Raw genomic sequence first — 21,824 nt, 5'->3', positions numbered from 1 at the left:
AATGCACAGGACAATTAGAGAAATTATTTTATTCAGACTATCAACATAGGGAGAGTACTTAAAGAACAACACAGTAGACGGCACTTGGGAAAGGGGCAGAGAGTAGTCCAAGGTCATGTTGATAGTGGGAAAGGAACGGTAAGACTAGAACCCTGATCTCTATACTCTCAAGATAATTCTAATCCTACTCATTCAGGCCTCAAATCACCGTCAGCAGGCATATACCAGCATAGCCATTTCTTATTAATGCCTTTATTTAACATAAAATAATGGGTTCCATTATGACACTTCCATACATGCACGTTGCTCATATTAACTTCCTGTCCCTATTACCATCTTTTACTGTCCTGAACCTTCTCTCACTGTTCTTTTTTTCCTTCCTCCAAACAGGCTGGTATTAATTTACTCAGTTCTTGTAAAAACAAAAAACAAAAACAACAACAACAACAAAAAGAAACCAGCCTATTTTATTCTACCAAATCGTGTGTGTGCGTGTGTTAGTTCCTCTGTAGTTTTTTTTTTTTTTTTTTTTTGGTGTCCAAAGTAGTCTCCTGGATTAGTAATTGTTTGTGGAGACAAAAAACGAAACTTGAAAGCACCTTAACTAAGAAAATACAGTAATCGAGAGCAATTTCTCCGCAGACCGCCAAGGGGCGCAAAGTTTTTTTTTTTTTCCTTGAAATCCAGACACACTGGTTCCTGTCTGGGACAGACACACTCAACAGCCAGGAAATTAGCAGAACCTAGAAGCTGAAGCGACTGTGGTTCTGGTAAGGCGACTTTGTGAATGAACACTTCCGGTAGCGAGTGGTGACAGAATCCTGCTAGCGAGGCCAGTGTCCCACGTTTCTATTGGCCACACTAACGTTGGGAGGCGGGATTTAGTCGGGGTCATGCTCTCCAATTGGCTGATGATGTGCCGTTGGGAGAGAAGGCTGTGTGAAGAGCGCGGCAGACCGCGTTCTTCAGTTCTGTTGGGAATCCGGGAGTAGGCCTGGTCTTGGCTCCCACGGGATGGATCGCGTTTGGCGTGCGTGGGACGGGCAGACCTCCAAAGAGAATCAGCCAGAGTCGCCGAGAGGCAGGGGTATCGTAGTCTCCTGGCTTAGCAAGGCTGAGTGGGAGCAAGTGACGGTTTATCTGTTCTGTGATGATCAGAAATTGCAGCAGTACGCGCTGAACCGAATTACAGTATGGAGGAGCAGGTAAGGCGTCCGGGTCAGCCCTCTTGCCTGGGTGGTGTCTCGCTCCTTCCTTGGTCGAGTTCCCCAACAGCCATATTTTCTATAGCCTTCCCTGAAATTGCCTTATGGTTTCTTTCTTCTAAGTACCCGGGGAAAAGTTGCGACCAAGCTCCTGTACTTATCCCATGGAAGGAAAATAGGGTGTATGTTCCAATACTATTTTTTTGTGTCTGTGAGGCTTAAGTTTTACGTGCAAAATAAAGGGGACCCGAGCCGGGACTAAAGGAGTAGGTTGATATGTTGAAGTGGCTTTCTGGTTCTGGTTAAGGATTCAGAATTGAGGTTCGTTTGATGCGAGAGGGAGATAATAGGATTTGGGGGAGAATAATTTGAGGGGGAGAGAATGGACCGTGTCCACACAACTGTTGGTGAATTGTAGTACTTTAAGATATCCTGTGTACCCCCAGCCAGCTTCTCAGTTCCTTTATTACTGTTGGATCTCGGGACTTTACCCCGTCTTTTCTAAGTGCTTTGTATATCCGTGCACTTTTAAGTGTGTAATGGGAGTATAATGCAGCAACCAAGTTTCTGTGGTAGAGGATGGAATTATGTGAGGATTTTTATGATGGTTTAGGTTAGGCAATGATCTGCCCCTGGCAGTGGCTTCTACCGCTGACCTGATACGATGTAAGCTCATGGATGTAGCCGGTGGCTTGGGCACTGATGAACTTCGACTGCTCTATGGCATGGCATTGGTCAGGTAAGACCTATACAGGGTAACACTGAGGGGGTTGGCTTTGGAAACATGGATTTAAAAAGCTTGGTTTCGGGTACCACCTGAAACAAAAAGCCAAGAATGGGTCTTTGTGTGTGAATCAACCTGTGATTTTTGTTTTTAAACTTGGCCATGACTATATCTTGTTTACAGTTCTGTCTTGTCCATACAACCTATTTCCCTTTTCCAGAAAGTTCTCTCTTTTCTGTTCTTCCTGCCCTTCTAGAATGTATAGGACGTGTGTAATTCAGAACATTTCATACACAGGGAAAGATTACCACTGAGTTTTCTCATATGACAAAGCCTTATATTGTTTGATCTCTGTTTTGATGTCTCCTCTTTTGTCTTCTGTTTGTGTTTATCTGTGTTTACCCATATTATTTGATGTAGTTATTTATTCTAACATCTATAGCACATTGTGTATAATCATATGTCATGATTATTCTAGACCAAATTGCCAAGACCAGAGTCTTATCTGTCTGTGTTGTTTCAGTACATACCTTAGTAAATGTTGGGACTGTCCCTGCTCTGGCTGACATCAAGCATAAGAACAGGGCAGTCAGTAGAAAGGTAACTTCACAAGGAATTTTGAGTAAAGCAGATTTTTGTTTGTTTGTTTTTGAACTATGACACTTATTTTTCTCCCAACCCAGGTTTGTGAATCTTATCTCAGAGAGGAAGACAAAATGTTCTAACCTCCCCCTCAAATACCTGGCTCAGGAGGTATGTGTGAAAGGTTGTATTGCTCATTCTCTTTTTCTAGGAGGGCTTCCTTAAATGAGTCATGGGGTGAGGTATACAGACCGGTCAGTTTATCTCATCACTTACCAGGTAAAACAGTAGAAGCTTCAGACCGTTAGCTTTCAAGCTTTTTGTTGTTAACACATGAAATAATGTGTTCCACTATGACTTCTGTGCATATATCATTATACTTTGCTTTTATTTGCCCTTCTCTATTTTCTGCTCCCACCTATTCCACCTCTTCTCTCAAACAATCCTTCCTTTTGCTTACATGTCACATTCCATTAGCCTTCCTTGTTCTCCTTGTCCCTTTCATTAGCTCCCTTCTTCCAGTGCCCACACTCCTCTTTCTGTATCCTTTGCCCTGTACATATTAGACACACACATAGAAATTTAAATCTAAATTCTGCATGTGAGAAAATTTATGAAACACATGTCTTTCTGAGTCTGGCTTATTTTGTTTGCTTCACATACTGATCTTTAATTCCATTTGTTTTCTCAAAGATACTTTCATTTTTCTTTACAGTTGAATAAAATTCCATTCAGTGTATGTTCCATATTGTCTCCATGTGTTGACAGTCCTATAGGCTCATTATATATTGCAGCTATTATAAGTCAAGGTAGCAGTATGTTGGGGTGTATAAATATTTTGGAAGTATGTTGACTTAGAATCCCTGGGTATATGCCTAGGAGTGGTATAGGTGGATCATATGATAATTTTCATTTTAGTTTTTTTCTTTTTCGGAACCTCCATATTGGTCCATACCAGTGTATGCTTCTGCCAGCAGTGAAGATGGGTACTCTTTGTCCCACATCCTCACCAGCATTTTTTTTTAATGATAGTAATCCTGACTGGGCTGAGATCAAATCTTGAAAAAGTTTAATTGGTATTTCCTTAATGACTAAGGCTGTTAAGCACTATTTCACATATTTATTGACAATGTATGTCTCTTTGAAAACTAAATATTAGTACAGCTATTGATTGGATCTTTTTTGTATTCTTTATTGGTAATGCTCTGTGTGAAATACACTTGGCAAGGATTTTTCTTCCATTTTTTTAAGCTATGCTATCTTTTTCCTTTGTTATTTTCTTTGATGTGCAAAAACTTAAAAAGTCATGCGATCTGTTTGTCGATTCCTTAGGATTATTTCTTGTGCTGTTGGAGCCCATACCGAAAAGGGTTTGACTAGATGATTGAATGTCCAGTTTTAAAGAAGATTGCTTCCTTATTTCTCATAATTTGCATTTCAGTGGGCTTAGCCAGCTCTGCTAGTTTGGAGTGGCCCAGTGAAAGTGAGGACCCTGACTGTACCACTGGGTAGGGGCACAAAAGAGAGTAGCAGTCAAAATGCCTGCCCTCATGGAGCTGGCAATCTGAGGAAAGAAAGAAACAGCTCAACCAAGCAGCAAAAAAAAAAAAAGAGTCAGATATTTCTGGCTTCAGTAAGTATGTTAGTTGTATAGGAATTTGACGGTAGGTATATTCTCAGCCATGAAGAAAAACTTGCTGAAGCTCTTATGAGAGACAAAGAAGAATAAAGGTACCTAGGAAGAAGGAAAGGGCTAAGGGAAACTGAGAAGGTTATTAGTAATGCCCATCACAGAAATGGTTGGTGGTTGGGGGTAATTGCCTTTTCTTATGTTAAGACTACTTCCAGTAAAATATGATTAGGAACCTTGGATTGTTATCTTGATCATCAACAACACTGGAAAATCCACTGGGATGGATGGCCAGGGTAAATCATCCCTGAGTTTCTGCAAGTTTTAGTATTTTCTCATTTCTAACTAAACTCATTCTCCACCCCTAATCAGGTAAACATTCCGGATTGGATTGTTGAACTTCGCCACAAGTTGACCCACAAGAAAATGCCCCATATAAATGACTGCCGCAGAGGTGAGTGTGGGGTGGTGGGGGTTAAGCTTGTGGGCCTGGGCTGGGTGGCATTTGTGGAAAAGGAACAAAGATGTCAGGACCAGGTGAAATATAGACTCATTGTGGCTACAGTATAAGGCTTGGCTTCCACAAGCTTACTGATCATAATATGTAGTCTTTTCATAGGGAAAAAAGTCCATGTGGAAAGTATGAAAAAATAAAATCAGGATTAGTATTACCTCCTTTCATGTTTTAATATGGCTTGGCAGTATACTATTCTGGTTCTTTTTTAAACCACAGAGTTATTTTTACTTACGTACATGAGTGTGTGTTTCCTATTTGTATGTGTATACTGGAGGCCAGGAGAGGTTGCCGGGTCCTGAAACTTAAGAGTTACAGGCAGTTGTGAGTCACCTGCTCTGGGTGCTGGGATCTAAACCTGGGTTCTATGCAGGTACAGCAATTGTTCTTAACTGCTGAGCCATCTCTATAGGCTCTGTTCTGGTTCCTTTTGCTATTTTAATTATAGGGATTGCTTTCCTCTTAAATTCTTCTCTGTAGGTAGTATAATAGTCTGAAGGGGTGGGTTGGGAGGTGTAAACCATATATTAGCATTCTTCTTATGTTCATTCCATCTTGATTAAAAATCCCTGATTTAGTTAGTCTCTTCCCTTGTAGTCAGGAAACTGAGATCTAGAAAAGGGAAGAGACTTGGTTAAGGCCACATACGTAGCTGGTCTACCTAGGTTTCAGTTCTCCCATTTACCACCCCTTGCTTTATTTGTTACCTTTGTCTAAAGCCAATATTATTGTCTATCCCTCCCATCCCACCCCCAGGAAAGATACAAGGATATATGCAACTGTTTGAGATTTGAGCCTTAGAACCAAGTCTCTTCCTTAGACTTTCCCATTATGCATACAAAATGAGAATAGAGGCCCAGAGAACTGGGGACCTACTAATTACTTCCCTATAACTGGTCCTATGGCATATCTCTTGCATCCACCCCTGCCACTTCTAGGTTGCTACTTTGTCCTCAATTGGCTCCAGAAGACATACTGGAACCGTCAACTAGGGGACAGCCTGAGAGAAACCTGGGAGTTGGATGAGGACCAGGTAGAAGCAGAAGAACCTGAAGAAGAGGAAGTTGAAATTATTGTTGATGATATAATTGAAGAGATACCAGAGCCTCAGGGTGATGACAAAGGTGAAGAGTTGGCTGTCAAGGAGGATGCAAACACTACAGGCAATGAAGAGGTGGCCTCTCATCCAGAACCATCTTCAAGACATAAGGAGTTGTATGGTAGGTACTCATGGGGGCAAAGAGGTGCGCATGTGCCTGGAATGCTCAAGCTGGGGGTCAGTATTGCTTTTTCCTTGATTGATTACTTTCTGTATGCTGTGGTGGAATCCCAGCATAAAAAAAAATCACTGTCAGAAACTATCTTATCGGGATAGTTTCTATGGTGGATGGACATTGCATTAGCCCCATCATCTTTTTTGAGTTATGTGAAGTAAGTAGGGAAGGAATTTGAGTTATCAGCTTACAGCTCAAGGTACAAGAAGCTCAGATTCCCAGAAAGAATAAAAGGCTAGGCTTCCTTCCATGTTTTTCATTCTTTTTTTTTTAGAAAAAGCACGAGAATTGCTGGTATCATATGAAGAGGAACAGTTTACGGTAAGCATCCTTGGTGCAGTATGCTGTCACCTGCCTAGCCATTTCTTCCCTTTTGCCAGCTACCTGAAAGAGAAGTCTTGAGAAAGAATTGAAAGTGGCAAAGCATGAGGGAACTTCTCAGAGAATTTGGAAGAAAAGTGGCAAAGCATGAAGGTACTTCTTGGAGAGGGTGGGGACTAGAAAGGAGGCCAGCAGCATCTAATCAGGTGATCCTATGACCTGATGGATGAGAGCAAGCAGATAATGAAGTTGATGGATTGTCTGTTCTGGTGTAGAGAATTGGGAAAGGGGTATATCTGTATAGCACTCTGATTCTCAAGATGACCAGCAGGTGGAGTGTAAGAGTGTCCCTAGATCAGACGAGACTTAAGGGGTATGTTTTATAAAAAGGCTCAGAAACCATTTAGGTCCTTCTCCTTTTTTGTCATGGACAAATTGAAACCTTGGATGACAGAAGGGACAGATTCATGGTTATATACACAGTTAATGACAGAACTAGGATGGGAACCTGGGTCTCAACAATTCTCTAGCTCCTATAACTCATTTCTCCCATTTGTTCCTTAACCTTTGGCCCAAAGATCTTTGCTCATCTTAAACCAGTTGGCACCTAAGTATCAGAACATCTGATTATTGGGAGCCACAAAGGATTTGGAGTGGGGAGAGTGGGAGAAGGAGAAAATCTAGTTTATTTTTAGTTGTTGGACTTATAAAGGAGTTGTGGACCCACCATACATGCTTTGTCCTGTTCCCTTAAGGACAGTGCTGAGATCCTATGAGAAGAGATCCTGGAGGGGTTTGGGGTGGGGTACTTGACAGAGTCAGACTTCTGATTGGACTCTTTTTGCTGTCAGGTGCTGGAGAAATATAGGCATTTACTTCAAGCTATTAAGGTGTGGAATAATCTTTCCCCGCGTGTACAGTGTATCCTAGAAGAACTCAAGAGCATTTCATGGGAGAACAGGTTTGTAACTTGGTAACTCAGGGTTGCCTATTCTCTACAGTAGAGGGTAGTAGCCTTAATTGAAATTGGGTTTTAAAATAAGGCATAGTTGGTGATGTAGACCTATATGTAGTCCTAGCTACTTTGGAGGTTGAGTAGGCAGACTGCAAATTCACAGCCTGGGCTACAGATTGAGTTCAAAGCCAGTCTAGACAGTTTAGTGAGATCCTGTCTTAAAAATAATAGTTGAGGCCTGGGGAGAAAGAAAACTGTCTGGGAATATAATTCAGTGGTATTGTGCTTGCCTAGCATGTACAGTACCATGAATTCAATTCCTAGTACCAGAAACAGAAAGCAGTTGTCATGTTCTAGCTAGCTGATTTCTGTTGTAGGAAATCTTGAGTTAGTCCTCCTCCCCTAAATGGTGATTATGTCTTCTATGATCTGTTCCAACCCTGCCAGCTACCCGGTTGCCTATCGTGAGATACTGAATAACCAGAGTTACAGTTGGTGGTAGTCATGCAGTCAGTCCCTGGCGACCTTTTCTCTTTGTCACGTGGAATATGACAGACTTGACAAAGAAAAATGCTTTTGATATATAACATTTCGTCATCTAGTCTTGGGGTGCTGCTAGTCTTTTTTTTTTTTTTTTCAAACAGCCCTTGGAAGATGTTAGTATCTTTTGGGTAATCCTGGCTAGGCAGATAGAGGATAGGTCTTCTTGGGGCATGGCTACTAAAGGCTAGGCTAGGTTTCCTCCTCTCATGGCTGTGTGTTGTCCTGCCCACAAACAGTGTTCAATTCAACCAGAGTGGATAAAACTTGCTGCCCTTGTATATTCTGCCTAAATTCAGTTTGAAGGGCTTTGGAGAACTTGCTGCCAACAAGCTGTGGAAGAATGCTGGGAGTGTGATGATGTTCAGTGGTAGAGCAGTGGCCTAGTATGCACAAGGCCTTAGTTTTGATCCACAGTGCCAAAAAGGGAAGAAAGAAGATAAAAAGCAAAAACAAAACTACGGAGGCAGTGCTTGCCCTACAGTAAAGGAAAGTTAAAAGAAATGTTAAGATGTAGAGTTGCAAAGAATCTAGATCTGATGTAGGTGAGTTTGGGTGAAAGGTCACCATGTAAGCTGGGATTCCTCTTGTTATCTTGTCTTTATTCCTAGAAGACTAGTCCCAAAGGTGACGGTGCCACTTTTTTTATTTGTTTTGTTTTTGAGACAGGGTCTCCCTGTGTAGCTGTGGCCGTTGTAGACTAGACCATCTTGGAACTCAAATAGAAATGTAGCTGCTTCCACCTCCCCAGTGCTTGGAGTATACCCGAGATGCTCAGTTCCAAAGGCATTTCATTAGAGTTTACCCATGCTAGACTTCTTAGCTCTACCCTTCAGCAAAAGTTTAAGGGACAGCTTCCCTAGCAGTTGTGCCTTACATAGTAGTATTTGTCTTTTCGTGCTGAGCAGGCAGCTTGAAGTTTAGGATACTTATCTGAGGAGATGAGGGTTAAGTGGAAGGATAGTTAGTTGTGTTCTCAAGCCTGGTCTGCTGGATAGAACCTGCTGACTGTGTTGTTCTCCCTCTAGATACAGGGACATCTTGAAAGCTTGGCTCCTGTTAGAACCAGTCAGCTAGGAGAGGCTCTTAACAAGCCAGTAACTGTGGAGAAATCTGTTGCTGGTTTAGGTTTGAGCTAGCTTAAGTTGAGAAATCTCCCGTATTGCTGATGTTCTCAACCCCCTGACTTTGACTAGGGCTCTCTGTAAGGAGACCGGAGTCATATCTGGACTAGCAGTTGCATACGTAGTATTTCCACTTCTAGGATCTAAAAGAAGAGGGTAGCCAGTGTGAAGGATAGAGAAAGGACAGGAGAAACAAAAACATTGTAGGAGCTGAGGTCTAAAAGTACTTGGTCATCTAGGCATTTAATTTCTTCTGTCAGCCTAGGACTTTTATTCTGTGGTTTGAATTATTCCATCACCACTGCTCTCATTTTTGGGACTGAGATCACCACGTGCTTGGTACGTGAGTGCTCAAAGCCCACTGATTCCAGACTCTGGCTCAGTCCCTGTCCCAGGAGCCTGAAGCCTAATAGCTTTATCTTCTGATTAGTCTCTACCACTGGTACTTTGGCCATTTGAACTAGAGACATTAGCTGTTTTGGAAGTGTTGCAGGAATAGGTAGGTGTCTTTTTTGTCAGTTTCATTCTAGTGTGCCTTTTTGTCTTCTTGGTACTGAGAATTAGACTCTGGCCTCTTATGTACACTATGTTAAATCGTGTACCACTGAGATATAGCCATATTCCAGCCCCTTAAGTCATTTCAACTTTTAATCAATCAGTGAATCAGTCCAGCCTATTTGGAAAGGTCACTTTTTTCCCTTTTGAGGCTCATTTTTCTATATTACCCAGGGTGGTTCTGAATTTAATGATGCTCTCGCCCAGCTTCTGAGTGTCCTGAGTAGCTGGGACTATAGGCATGTGGATCCATGCCTCTCTAAACTACTGTTTATTTACCTTAGGGATGCTGTGCTGGATGCTTTTCTAGACGATGGCTTCCTCATTCCCACTTTTGAGCAGTTGGCAGCTTTGCAGATAGAGTATGAAGGTAGGGTCCTGGGTGTTCACTGAAACCCTAGGGTTCTGTGTTTCTTGTGTGGGAACTCCAGAAGTGGGCTGGAGTGTGGGGTGGGGTGGGGCTGAAATGTCAGCCCTTTTGGCTGAACAGAATAGATAGTCCTGCTGATGTGTCATGGGACTCTCCTTAGGTGGCGTTGAATCGGTTTAGGTGGGTTGGAATGGGCAGGGTGGGGTTTCTTAACACTGTTGTTGTGCCTTGTCAAATATGATTTAGCCACTAGCTAGAGAGCTAGAACAGCAGCATTGGAGGGGCCTTGAGAGGTCATCTAGTCCAACATCCTCATGTTACAGATGGTCAGACTGAGGTCCAGAAAGGGGAAGTTACTGAACCAAATTCACACAGTGAGTTATTGACGAAGCTGAAGTCAGAAAGAGTTCTTTCTTTTGTACTTGGTTTTGTATCAGTTGTTGTTTGCCAGATACTAACTGGTTTCTCTTTCCCTGCTCTTCTGCTTTCCTTCCCTCTTGTTCTGCGATGGCAATTCTTGTTGTTGGAACTTGGGCGTGTCTGTTCTTTCTCTTTGGTGTGCAATTTTTCCTTCTCTTCTGCCCATCCTTCTTGCTGGCTTGCTTTGGTGCACTCTCATTCTCTTGATCTTGGTCCCATTGCCCTTCCCGTCTATCAATGGGTATCCCTCACAAACCAGAAAACATCGACTTGAATGAAGTGTTGGTGCCAAAGCCCTTCTCTCAGTTCTGGCAGCCCTTGCTCAGGGGCCTGCACTCCCAGACCTTCACACAGGCCCTGCTAGAGAGGATGTTCTCTGAGTTGTCTACCCTGGGGAGCACTGGGATCCGGTCTACCTACATCCTTAGATGGACCGTTGAACTGATCGTGGCCAACACCAAGACTGGTGAGGAAAACTTAGCCCTAGTCCCAGGGCCCAGGCATCCCAAGCAGAAGCATCTGCCAGTGTCCTCAGCTCTGCCTTTAACTCCCTTGTTAAAAGTTTAGAGTTGCCAAAGAGTGCTGTAGGAATTAGGAGAAAAATCTCCCTTTTCCTTTTTCTTCTCAATACCACAGAAAGGAGGCACTCTGGATGCTTTGAGTAGTTAGAAATGACAGGGTGGAACTTTGGGGAGATAAAGAGAGGTGGAGCCTGATCCCTTTTGAGGTTGAAGATTGGGGGAAGGACCCACATGGTTCTTTCTCTTAAGCCTCTTTGTTTTCTTTCAGGACGGAATGCTCGGCGATTTTCTGCATGCCAGTGGGAAGCAAGAAAGAGCTGGAGGCTGTTTAATTGCTCTGCCACCCTTGACTGGCCGCAGGTGATCGAGTCCTGCCTGGGCTCACCTTGCTGGGCCAGCCCCCAGCTCCTTCAGGTGTAAGTCTTAGTTTCATTTGGTAAGAGGGAATGACCCTGGAAGGCTCAGGGCCTCTCAGCATTAGACTAGCTAGATTGGAAGGCTCTATTGGTCATATTTAACCCCATATCCCTTCCAATAACACGAGATAACTGAGTCAGGAAGGGGGAGGGTAGGATGCTGCTGCCTACTCAGTGTAAGACTTGGCTAAACCGAGTCCAGTTCCAGTGGGAGAACGTTTTGCATAGTAGCCTGCACAGAGTAAGTGCACAGTAAATAGTAGCTACTGTTTATTAGTGGACCCAGGTCTTCTTGCTCCAAGCCCGGTGATGCCTCCTCTGTTTGCTTCCCAGAGTATACCTTTCAAAGATACTCAACAATCTCTAATGCCTTCTTAGCAAAGTGAAGGTTTAACCCGACATTCAGTGGTCTGTTTCTGGACCTACCTATCATGGTAACCATATCTCTTTTGTGACCCCTTTACTCTCTCTAGGTTGTGTGGTCAATTGGAGTGTTGTTTTGATTCCTGTAAATACCCACGGTTTTCTTCTTTTCCCTCTTTTCTGTCAGTTCCCTCCCCTAAGCTACTTCCCTCAGTTTCCTAGAAGCCTTTAGTACCTGATTCTCTTCCTGCTTGCTTGAGCAGTATTTGTTTCATTCAAACAATTCATTTGACCCCTACATTTCCTCAACTCCAGAGATTTTCCTTCTTCACTCATATTTTCATTACTCAGAACTTTTCTCTAAAAACTGACAGCCCAGTATCCCACTTGGTGGCCACCATGTCTTGTCTTTCTGGTTTTTGGACTTCCTATCCTATGACACTGCTTTTCCCTTGTGTCTCAACCTCTATGCCTTTATTTTCCTTCCCTCTGCTTCCTCAGCCTTGTCTGTAGTTTATCACTTCACTCATCCTTAGCACCTTCTGCCTTACTAATCCTTCAGCCGTGTCTTCCCAGCTCTCAAGCTGGGATTGATTTCCCTGCTGTGTTTCTTTTCATTCTTCGGCCTGGGTATCTGAGTTCTACATAGCTGCCACTGCAGAGTTACAAGTTGACTCCTGAATATTTCCCAAATTTGAGATTGTGTTGCTGTGTCTCCTCCCCCGTCCATGCGTCTCCTAGACTAAGCTTTGCAAGGGTAAGAGCTCTGCATTAGATATCTGTACTCCAGCACATCACACAAATCTCACCATCCAGGCCTTAGTAAATGCCCTTGAGCTGAATGAAACAGTATCCTCCATTTACTCACCAGCATCTTGTATTGGAAGGAGACGACCCAACGTCTGTGGAATGAGTGAAGTGAGGGACTGGATGCCAAGACTATTCATTTTTGTCATCCATCTATTTTATCCAAGCCTTTCTTGAACCTTTAGTGACATCTGGGCTACAGACATATTTTTAAAATAAAAATGTGGTCTTATAGACAAGTCAACCAAGGCAAGAGCTCCAGGATATAGGTCCAAACTGTACAGCCACATTGCTGGATATGTGAGCTCCAGACTGTAAGTGACATAGCAGTTTCCAGAGGAGTCAGGCTAGAGCATGAAAGGAGAAGCATTTGAGGATTTCATGGAGGAAGAAATCAATCAAGGAAGCTTCACAGTGTAGAAGGAATATAGGATGTGGATGTATGTGAGGAGGGAGTAAAAGGAGCATGGAGAGCTTTGATTAGATGCCTTCAAGAGACGTTCCAATCCTAAGTGCCTGCAGAGTGGAAAAGTCTGGATCACAGATCTTCTCTCAACCCAAGCATACCAGAGGGATGTGACATATGCCACTGGTAACAGTGGCTCACTTGGGTACCATTTCTAGTGCACAGATCCTTTCTCAGATAATCAGTGAATTTAAATCAGTTCACCTATTTACACAGTGGGGAAATAAGGGGTTACGCCTAGGTGTGCTGCATGTTGGCTAGGGCCTGAAATCCCTGTATCCTGCCTTTAAGTCTGGAGTTTCTCTAATGTTTCACATAAATTGAACTCTGGCAGAAAACTTCTGTTACTGTGTGAATACAGAACTCTGTTGTTTTTTTTTTCCTCCCAAAGGTGAAAATATAAAAGATTCCATGAATAGTTAATTATCAGGCATCATGCTTTCTTTTTCTTAAATAGGCAATTTCCTTTAAGTATAATACATTTTTGCAGATAAGATATCTAGGGACCAAGGACTGAAGTACCTTAAAATCATGGTGGTTCGTCGATAATGAGATGATAATCTAGTCTTGAGATTTATGGATCTAATCTCCATTTAATTTCCACCATCCTAAATGCAAGACACGCTGGGGGGGGGGTGCATTTTATGACTCACCACAGCACCTAATGGGCAGCTTGGAAGCTGAGGGAGGCAGATGGGTAATGAGCAGTAGTGACAAGGCGTCTTGCCAGCACCAAGTGCCTGGGGATATTTATTATTAATCACACTAATGGACAACAGGGAGGGGAGGAGAGGGTTTCTTCCTGGCTTTTCCTCACATAAAGTTGTAAGCATTTCAGGATCTTCCCCCAGCCAGGAGATCAATTCAATTTGAACCAGTGTCCTCTTGGAATAAGAAATGAGTCCTACCAACAGGAACTCCCAGTCTAGTCAGTAGATCCCAGTTCTGTCACCAAAGACAGGCGGTCAGCCACATGTGACCAATCTGCATGGGTGGCTTGGGTTTCCTCCACAAAGCATGAGTGAGTGCTTCACCCTTGGCAGTTCTGGGAGGATGTGCCCCCTCCCTCCCTCCTGCTGTGCTCCATAGTGCAGGCCACCTCCCAGAGGCCAGGCTCTGTGAAGTATGCTCACCCTCATCCTTCCTAGCAGCTCTCCATCTGTTAGTGGTTTTGCTGTTGGCACTGTCTTGTATGTGAACGGTATCATCTTGTTTAATACTCCTGTTTGACCATCTCTGTTGGTCAGTAAGTTGGGCTCTGCTGTGTGTCTGTCTTCTACAGCTCCCTCCCTCCATGTCTCCCAACAATACCTGAGGTCCACCCTTACCAACTGTTTTGGATTGTGAAGACTAGGTACCTAGTCTTCTTGCCTCTAGGTTGCCCTGTCCTGCCCTTGCAGTCCTCTCTGTGGTTAGCATGGTGATCTTCAGAAATGGCAACTTTGGCCTGTCCTTAGAGTTGGCAGGTGTCCTGCCCCATGATACACACACTTCCCTTCCCAGCCTTTCCTTTTTCCAGCTCCCTGGCACAGGCCTTCCCCTTCAGCCAGGTTACTCTGGCCACAGGCAGTGTGCGCCCTCTTGCCCCTGGGCCACCTGGGCCTCACCCCTATGAAACCCTCCCTGAGTCTCTATGCCCTCCTTGTGTTCTCTGCTTCTGCTTAGCTCCTATAGCACCCACAATCAATTCACAGTGCTCATCAGGCCTCCCTCCACATTGGCTTTGTCCAGTCAACTGCTACTCTTCTTCTTGACTTCATTCCAGGCTGGGCTGTAGCTGCTTCCATAAGAAATCACACGTTGTATTCCAGGCAGAAGAAGCCAGTACACTGCCCTCTATATCCTTGGCCCGCAGAACAGAGTCCTCCAGTGTTCTCACTTTTCTGATTGCCAGCCTTGCATACCTATTAGCTAGTTTGTATATTTAGTGTTTCAGTGCAGACTAGCAGCTATCATTAATTGCTTGCCATTATGTGCCAGGCACTCCGCCAGGCATTCTATGTGAGCTTTATTTATTCCCCGCAAGAACCCTATAAATTGAAGTGTTAATTGTTTTCATTCTAATGAGAAGTCATAAGAAACAGGTGTACCAAAGAGCTGGTTCTGCATACATGGTCCTGTTGGGTTTTGCACTCCATCTGCTGTGTTGTGCTGCCTATCAGAGGCAGGTGTGAAGTTCAAAGAGCAAGTTCAAATTCCAGAGTGTTGAGCTATGATGTAGGTGACTTTGAGACATTGACTTTTTCCCTACTCTGTCCCTCTGTGTGCTTAGAGTCTTCAAAGCCATGGGGCAGGTCTTACCAGATGAAGAGCAGGAGAAGCTGCTGCGAGTCTGTTCCATTTATACTCAGAATGGAGAGACTGGCTTGGCCAAGGCAACTGAAGGTTCTGCCTCCTCCTCCTCCTCCTCCTCCTCCTCCTCCCCCTCCACTGGGAAAGCTCCATACACATTGGATACCTTACATCAGGACCTACAACCACCTGGTACCACCTGCGACTCTGAAGAAAATATTCAACAGAAGGAGCAAGGAAACCTTAAGGATGTCAAGCAAGAGGAGGAAAAGGAGAATGAGGAGGAAGAGATGGAAGAGGAGGAGAAGGAGGAGGAAGAGCAGGAGCAGGAGGAGCACCAGGAGGAAGAACAGGAAGAGGAGGAGGAAGAAGAGCAAAAGGTCTTTCAAGATCAGATGGAGGCAGATGTAGAGGAAAGTGATGGCTTAGAAGAAGAGGGGGAAGTAGATGAGGATGAAGATGATGATGACGATGATGATGATGATGATGATGACGACTATGATGATGATGATGAAGAAGAAGACAGGATGGAAGTGGGGGGATTCTCTCTCCTACATGGATCCTATATTTTTGAGAATGCTAGGGTCATGTCTCGGAAAAGAGAGGCTTTGCAGGGTTCAGCTTGGCAAGTTAGCTCTGGTAAGTAGTCCTCACACCCACTTTTATTTTCTTCCATTTATTAATTCCCTCGGTTCTTGATGGGCCCCTTCTTCCTGTCCCCCCTCTACCTTTCCTCCCACCTCTTAAGATTGAGTCTCACAATAAAATCTTGATATCCTGTGCCTAAGCCTTCTAAGTTAATGTCCCAGTATCCAGACAGCTTTAACTCTTCATTTCAAAAATGAAGATTGCCTGAAGATTTCCCCTCTCTCAGCCTCCTGAGTAGGTGAGCTTATAGTTTGATACTACTATGCTCTGCTAGCTGAACCTTGAGACTTTCCTTCACTCTAGAGAATAGATAAGAAAGGAATACGATGTGAACAGTATATTGCAAGCCTCAGAGGCAAGTAGATAGATGAATGGCAAGTGACTTTCCTCTTAGGTTGGAGTATATAAGCTGTTAAACTGATTACTGTTTCATAAAAGTAGCTGTGTATGAGCCCTGGGCAGTAAGAGCAAAAGAATGTGAAAGGTGAGGGGTAAAATTTATTAGAGCACGTGTTTTCATGTACACTCAGTGTAGTAAAACTGGGTTTTTCTCCGTGTGTTCAAACCCAGGGCATCAAGTCAGAGAAACCTAATCAAAAGAAAATATGGAGTGGTTCAGATTTTAGATCTTCATCCAAGTCTTTGAAATTGAAGCTCAGAAAGGATACAGGAAAGCTTGGTGATGGGGAATGAGGTGCATCAACCTGCTGCTCTGAGGGTCTTCGAATGACTTCATCCAGTTTAAGAAGGAGGAGCCTCTAGGGAGGCAGACATGCAGCAAGTAGAACAGTCAGTATAGGGTGGTACATGTTTATATGCACATGAACACCAGAGACATGGCTCAAGTACCTGGAAAATAACTGAGACCAGTGAAGAGTAAGATATAATCAAATAGGTATCATTGAATGAGTTCATGGGGAAAGCTGGAGCCTTTGCCCTGTGAGGACAGGGGTAGAAATGTATAAAAACTTGAGTGGGAGTTCTAGGGGTGAGTGAGCACATTGTATGTGTGTGTCCCTACACCTAATAGGTAAATTATGACCAAAAAAAAATAGTGACCAAAAAAAAAAAAAAAAAAACTAAGGGCAAGGAAGGCTGAAGTTGGAGATTTTGTAAATAGCAAAAGAGAGATGAATTGGTAGAGGAACAGTTGTGCTATGGGGTGGGTTAGATGTGGGTATAAGAGAAAAGTAGGGGCTGTGAAAAGAATCTCAAGTAGGTCATAGTGTTGTATATATTTTCTGAAGAGGAAGCATAATCAACTAAGAACCATGTGATGCAGGAGGTATCTATGTGAGGGATGATTGGAAGCCTGTTGGAGGGGTTTATGACTAGGCAGTGAAATAGTCCTTATGAATTGTATTTGTGTTATCATTGAGGAGATATGTGTAAGAATGTCAGACTAAAGATGCATGGGCTATATATAATACACGTAGCTTTGGGAATAGTCAACTCAGTGCCATTAGATAGAACCCAGGGAGTGATCCTTGTGTATACAAATATCTATATTATTGGGTGCTAAAGATCATTAAAACAGATACAAGTTCCTGTAAGGGTCAAGGATAGAGAGATAGGCAGTTTGGGGGTAGCTCTTCACTTTGTGTGTGTACAGTTCTGAGAATCAAACCCAGGAAATCAGCAGGCTAGGCAAGTGTTTTTCCACTGAATTATACCCTCAACCCTTCCTTTTTTCAACTGACACTTAATTGTATATATTTATGAGATAACAGTATGATAATTTTATATTATATAACATGAAGTGACCTTCTTGAGTGGTTTGTATGGTTTTTATATTTAAAAAGTTGATTACAAGGCTAAATGTTATATCATACATCCAAAGCTGTGTTACAGGGAGAATTATGTTTCATCCCAGAGTGGAACATTTTCATGTATACATGTATGTTTTGTGGAAATTTTAGATTACGAATTAAGAAAGGTTATAATGTTAAGTCCTTCCCTCTCCCCACCTTGTTCTCATTCTTTCCTCCCCCCCCCCCCCCCCCCGTGGGTGTTCATGCGGGGGCGTGTGTGTGTGTGTGTGTGTGTGTGTGTGTGTGTGTGTGTGTGTGTATCTTTGGAGAATGCCTCTAAGAAAGAATATGGCATTCAAACACATCATGGGGAGTATAGTTGTATAAACAATTTCAGTCACTCACATAATTCTCAGTATTGGTGGGTATGGAGAAGACGTGCTTTGAAATTCTCTGATTTCTATTTGTGGATTGCCACATCTGAATTTTCGTGCTTATGTGGAGTTCTCTCTAAAAAGAATGTGAGAAGGAACAAAAATGTGGCTATGTGTGTGTGTATAATGTAAGCATACAGGGGTAAGAGTTACAAAGTGCTAAGCTGTACAGAGGTGTCCTTGAGAAGTTGTAACAATGAGGACTGAGCCCAGGGATATGCAGAAAGCCCATGCTGAGTTGGCTAAGATGGATGGGTAGATCGGTGGGCCAGTGTACTAGAAGGAAAACCCACTGTTTTCTGTAAATGTTATTTGATATTTTACAATTAATTTTTTAAGTTTTGGTGAAAGTATACACTGTATGTTAAATATGTTCCCCATCATACCCCTTATCCTCATTTTGTACTCTTTCATTAGTTTACCTCATTAATGTCTGACATAGTACATATGCATCTTTATAAGATCTGGAAACCACAAATGAGATACAGTATAATATTTGTCTTTCTGAGATTGGCATTCTTAGTGATTTTCTGCATCTGTATCCATTTTCTTTCTAAGAGCTGAAAAAAATCCTTTGATTTTATGTGTATCACATTTTCATTAGTCACGCCTCTGTTCTTGGACACCTCTGTTGGTTCCATGGGTTAGCTACTGTGAGTAACGCAATATAAAGCATTGATGTGCAAAAATGTGTGTCATACATTGATTGTGGAGTTCTTTGGGTAAATAATCAGGAGTGGAATACTTGGGTAGAAAAGTACTCTGGGTTCTTTTTTTTTCTTACAACTTTATTTTAAAAAGGGGTTGTTTGTTTTGTTTTAAGAAACCCCTATTCTGACTTCTACAGTGGCTAGACTAGTTGGCATTCCTATCAGCACTGTTTCAGAGTCCTCTTTCCATATCCTTGCCAGCATTTATTGTTATTAGGTTTCTTAATGGCTGCCATTCTGTCTGAAGTAAGATGGAATCTGAGTATAATTTTGACTTTTCCAGAGCTCATTTGTCTTGTCCTCTCTTTGTTCTACAGAAGATGTACGATGGGGTACATTCCCTATAGGCCGAATGCCAGGTCAGACTGAGGACCCTGCAGAGCTTATGCTGGATAATTATGACACCATGTATCTTTTGGACCAACCTGTACTAGAGCACCGGCTAGAACCCCAAAAGTCCAAGAGTAGGTGGGTACCTTTGGCAGTGGGATTTTTCACATCTTTGATTGCTACTTTCTGGATAAGAAACAAAGTGGGGTAAATGAGTCAGTGGCTGTGCCCTTGTTAGGATTCCTTTACCCTAACATAGGGAATTGATGAAGTCGCCACACAGATGAGTTGACATCCCTTCCAGGTTGAGACCAGTTTGTGTGCAAGTGTCTGTGTATACACTGGTCTTTGGGCCATTGGAATTGAGAGTCCGTTCCTGTTCTGCTTGCTTATTCCCTAGGAGATGACTTGAACTCAACTTTCACAGGGTATTCTGGGAGAGGGCCCTAGATGCCAAGTGTCCCTGAATCAGATGAAACAGAGGGGGTATCTGTGGAAGCCAGTTAGAAGTAGAATACTATTGCAGTATATTTGACCACATTGTTAACACCAAGATTGTATTATTTACTGAGACAGTCTGTTTTTGGTTGTGGTGTGGTTCAGCCCTTAGCACACACCTTTAATCCCTCATAAAGACAGAATAAGCCAGAGATGAGAAGGATCCAGAAGATTAGAACAGATTGCTAGAGTTTGAGGCCAAGCAGAGCAATTCAAGAGAGAACTAGAGAGAAACAAGATTGAATCAGTTGGCAAAGTTGACCAGACAGCCAGAGCTCAAAGGGTGAGTTTATTCAGCAGTAATCTCAGAGGCTGAAAACATTTTAGGCCTAGATAAGAATGCACGGAGGCTAGAAGCTTCTAGGACTAGGCCTAGATTAGGCAATGGAGGCAGTAAGCCTCAAAGATGACAGTTACCTCGGGCGAATATGTTACTGTTACAAGATTCCATTGTTTAGAGGCCCCATTCTCTTCCAGCTAACCTGACCTTAGGAAAGCTTAGTCCAATGAGTGCCTGGTTATAGAGGGGGAACCGTGTGCTGGTAGAGCTGTTGACCTGGCCCAGCTTGTTAGCCCTCTGCCATTCGTAGTTAATAGATAACAGGCTCTCCCTTAATTCTTTCCTCAGCCTCACCCTGGACTTGGCTATGTGACTTTGGCCAAATCATTTCTTATTCAACTCTGGAACTCAGTTTCCTTCTTTGGAAAGTTATGGGTGGTGGCAATGGGTGGGACTAGAGTACTTCTAAGGTTTTGTTTTTCCACTACAGTAGTATAACTATGGATCTGCCTGAGTGAGTGAAGGATGATATCTCCTCTAGTTGGAAAGTCCTTTGACCTACAGGAAGCAGGGACTTGAGTGTTTTTGAGCTAGGTTAGGGAGATGGGGCACTTAAGCAGTGTTAAAATATGGGTTGGAATTAGGCCATATTATCTCTGTATCCCAAGCCTCACCTTAAACTGTTAACTAGTTATTAGACATGGGAGGGATCCAGCCAAGTCTTCTCTGGGTCCCTAAGCTCTAGAACCTTGGAAAGAGGACCTGCTGAGGCAGCCACTCTGATTTCTCTTCCTGGGGCTGGGGTGGAACTTTTATCCCTTAATCTCAAGCAGCAGCACCCTGCATGCCTAGTTTCTATACTGCAGGTCTGTATAATGCTTCGTTTTAGTTCTACCCTTCAATTTAGTGGAGGGCAGAGCCACCCCTGGTTCTCATCTGAAATCACTTGTCAGAGTAGCTCTTGTCTCCTTATAAAGACAAGCAGGAGGTTGGCCCTTCCCATAGACACATACAGGTCAAACTCCTGCAGAGTTTAGAATGGTCCCTGACCAATTGTCCCTTCTCTTGGCAGGGCTCTGAGCTTATGTTGTGACAGCAATAGCATCCACATGGAGGGCCTTCTCTGGAACCAAGGACAAATGCATAGGCTCAAAGCTGGCCTGCAGCTCTTCTGATGGCTGTCCTGATGCAAGTGTCCATGTAGCCCTGCCATTGTCACAGCTCAGTCCAGAATCCACCCATGATACAGACTGGACAACATGGGAGACAGATCAGCCTTATCAATTCAGCTTTCTACCACAATGGAAATTTGAATGATTTTTTCCGCGTATTTTCTGTTGTGTTTTGAAAAATAATAAAGAGATTTTTGTCATGGTGTTTGTGAGATGAGAGATGTGTCTCTTGGGGTAGACCAGTTGATTCTTCCTTTACTTTGTGGCTATTCTAAAGATGGTAAGATTAACAAGGCTCTTGAGTAGAAGTTGGAGCCTTAGACCTATGAGGTATACCAATTCTGATTACTTTCCTAGCTAGTCTGTAGGCATACATTTCTGCCTGGCTCCTTAAACTTATTTCTGCATCTCCATCCCCTGTAATGTGGGCAAGCCCACATAAAAGCATCAGGGCCTAGAGAAGAGGCATAGCTGGCTATAGAGCCTAGTGAACATCTGAGGCTTGGGGATGTGTGGGGGCAGGAGATAGCATGGAGTGGGAGGAGGATCCAGTTTTTAGTTAACAAGAAATAGGAATTGAAAGCTAAAATATGTAATACTTTGTTGCTCTCTGTCCTTTGGCTTAGAAAAGACATGATGTATTCCTGCAGTGGCTTTTGGAGCTTTAAGAAATACCTTAGTGATAACAGGATTTCTTGAATCCACCAGCACAACAGATTTGTTTCCATGTAACCAAACACGTGTTGACAAAGCAAGCTTGTACATTGGGCTAGACAAAGGGTTTTTTCCCAGTGTTTCTCCTCCCACAATGACAAAGGTTTTCTGGCATACTGGAGAGTTGAAGCTGGAAAGATCCTCAATGAACTTCTAGATTAAATGTGGAGAAGGAACTTGAAAATATGAGTATTCATATACTGTGGTC

At 43.1% G+C, this 21,824-nt stretch overlaps 1 protein-coding gene across 3 annotated transcripts; it reads left to right on the top strand.

Annotated features, from left to right (window-relative positions):
- Nucleotides 1-952: 952 nt before the first annotated feature.
- Nucleotides 953-21,095, top strand: LAS1L (LAS1 like ribosome biogenesis factor). Of its 3 annotated transcripts, XM_080909680.1 has the most exons (14): nt 953-1,205; nt 1,819-1,944; nt 2,613-2,682; nt 4,514-4,595; nt 5,594-5,875; nt 6,204-6,250; nt 7,102-7,211; nt 9,709-9,794; nt 10,118-10,168; nt 10,474-10,680; nt 11,004-11,151; nt 15,060-15,718; nt 18,940-19,090; nt 20,803-21,095. In XM_080909680.1, exons 1-14 carry the CDS (start codon nt 1,015-1,017, stop codon nt 20,903-20,905), a joined length of 2,313 nt encoding a protein of 770 aa, XP_080765806.1. In that variant the 5' UTR covers nt 953-1,014; the 3' UTR covers nt 20,906-21,095. The 3 variants fall into 3 exon arrangements, with proteins under 3 accessions (XP_080765806.1, XP_080765807.1, XP_080765808.1); XM_080909681.1 differs by lacking the exon at nt 10,118-10,168; XM_080909682.1 differs by lacking the exons at nt 10,118-10,168; nt 10,474-10,680.
- Nucleotides 21,096-21,824: the final 729 nt, after the last annotated feature.

The sequence above is a fragment of the Micromys minutus genome, assembly GCF_963924665.1.
Source record: "Micromys minutus genome assembly, chromosome: X".
Lineage (NCBI taxonomy): Eukaryota > Metazoa > Chordata > Mammalia > Rodentia > Muridae > Micromys > Micromys minutus.
Note: the sequence above shows the minus strand (reverse complement) of the source record. Positions and strands in the feature narration are given on the sequence as shown.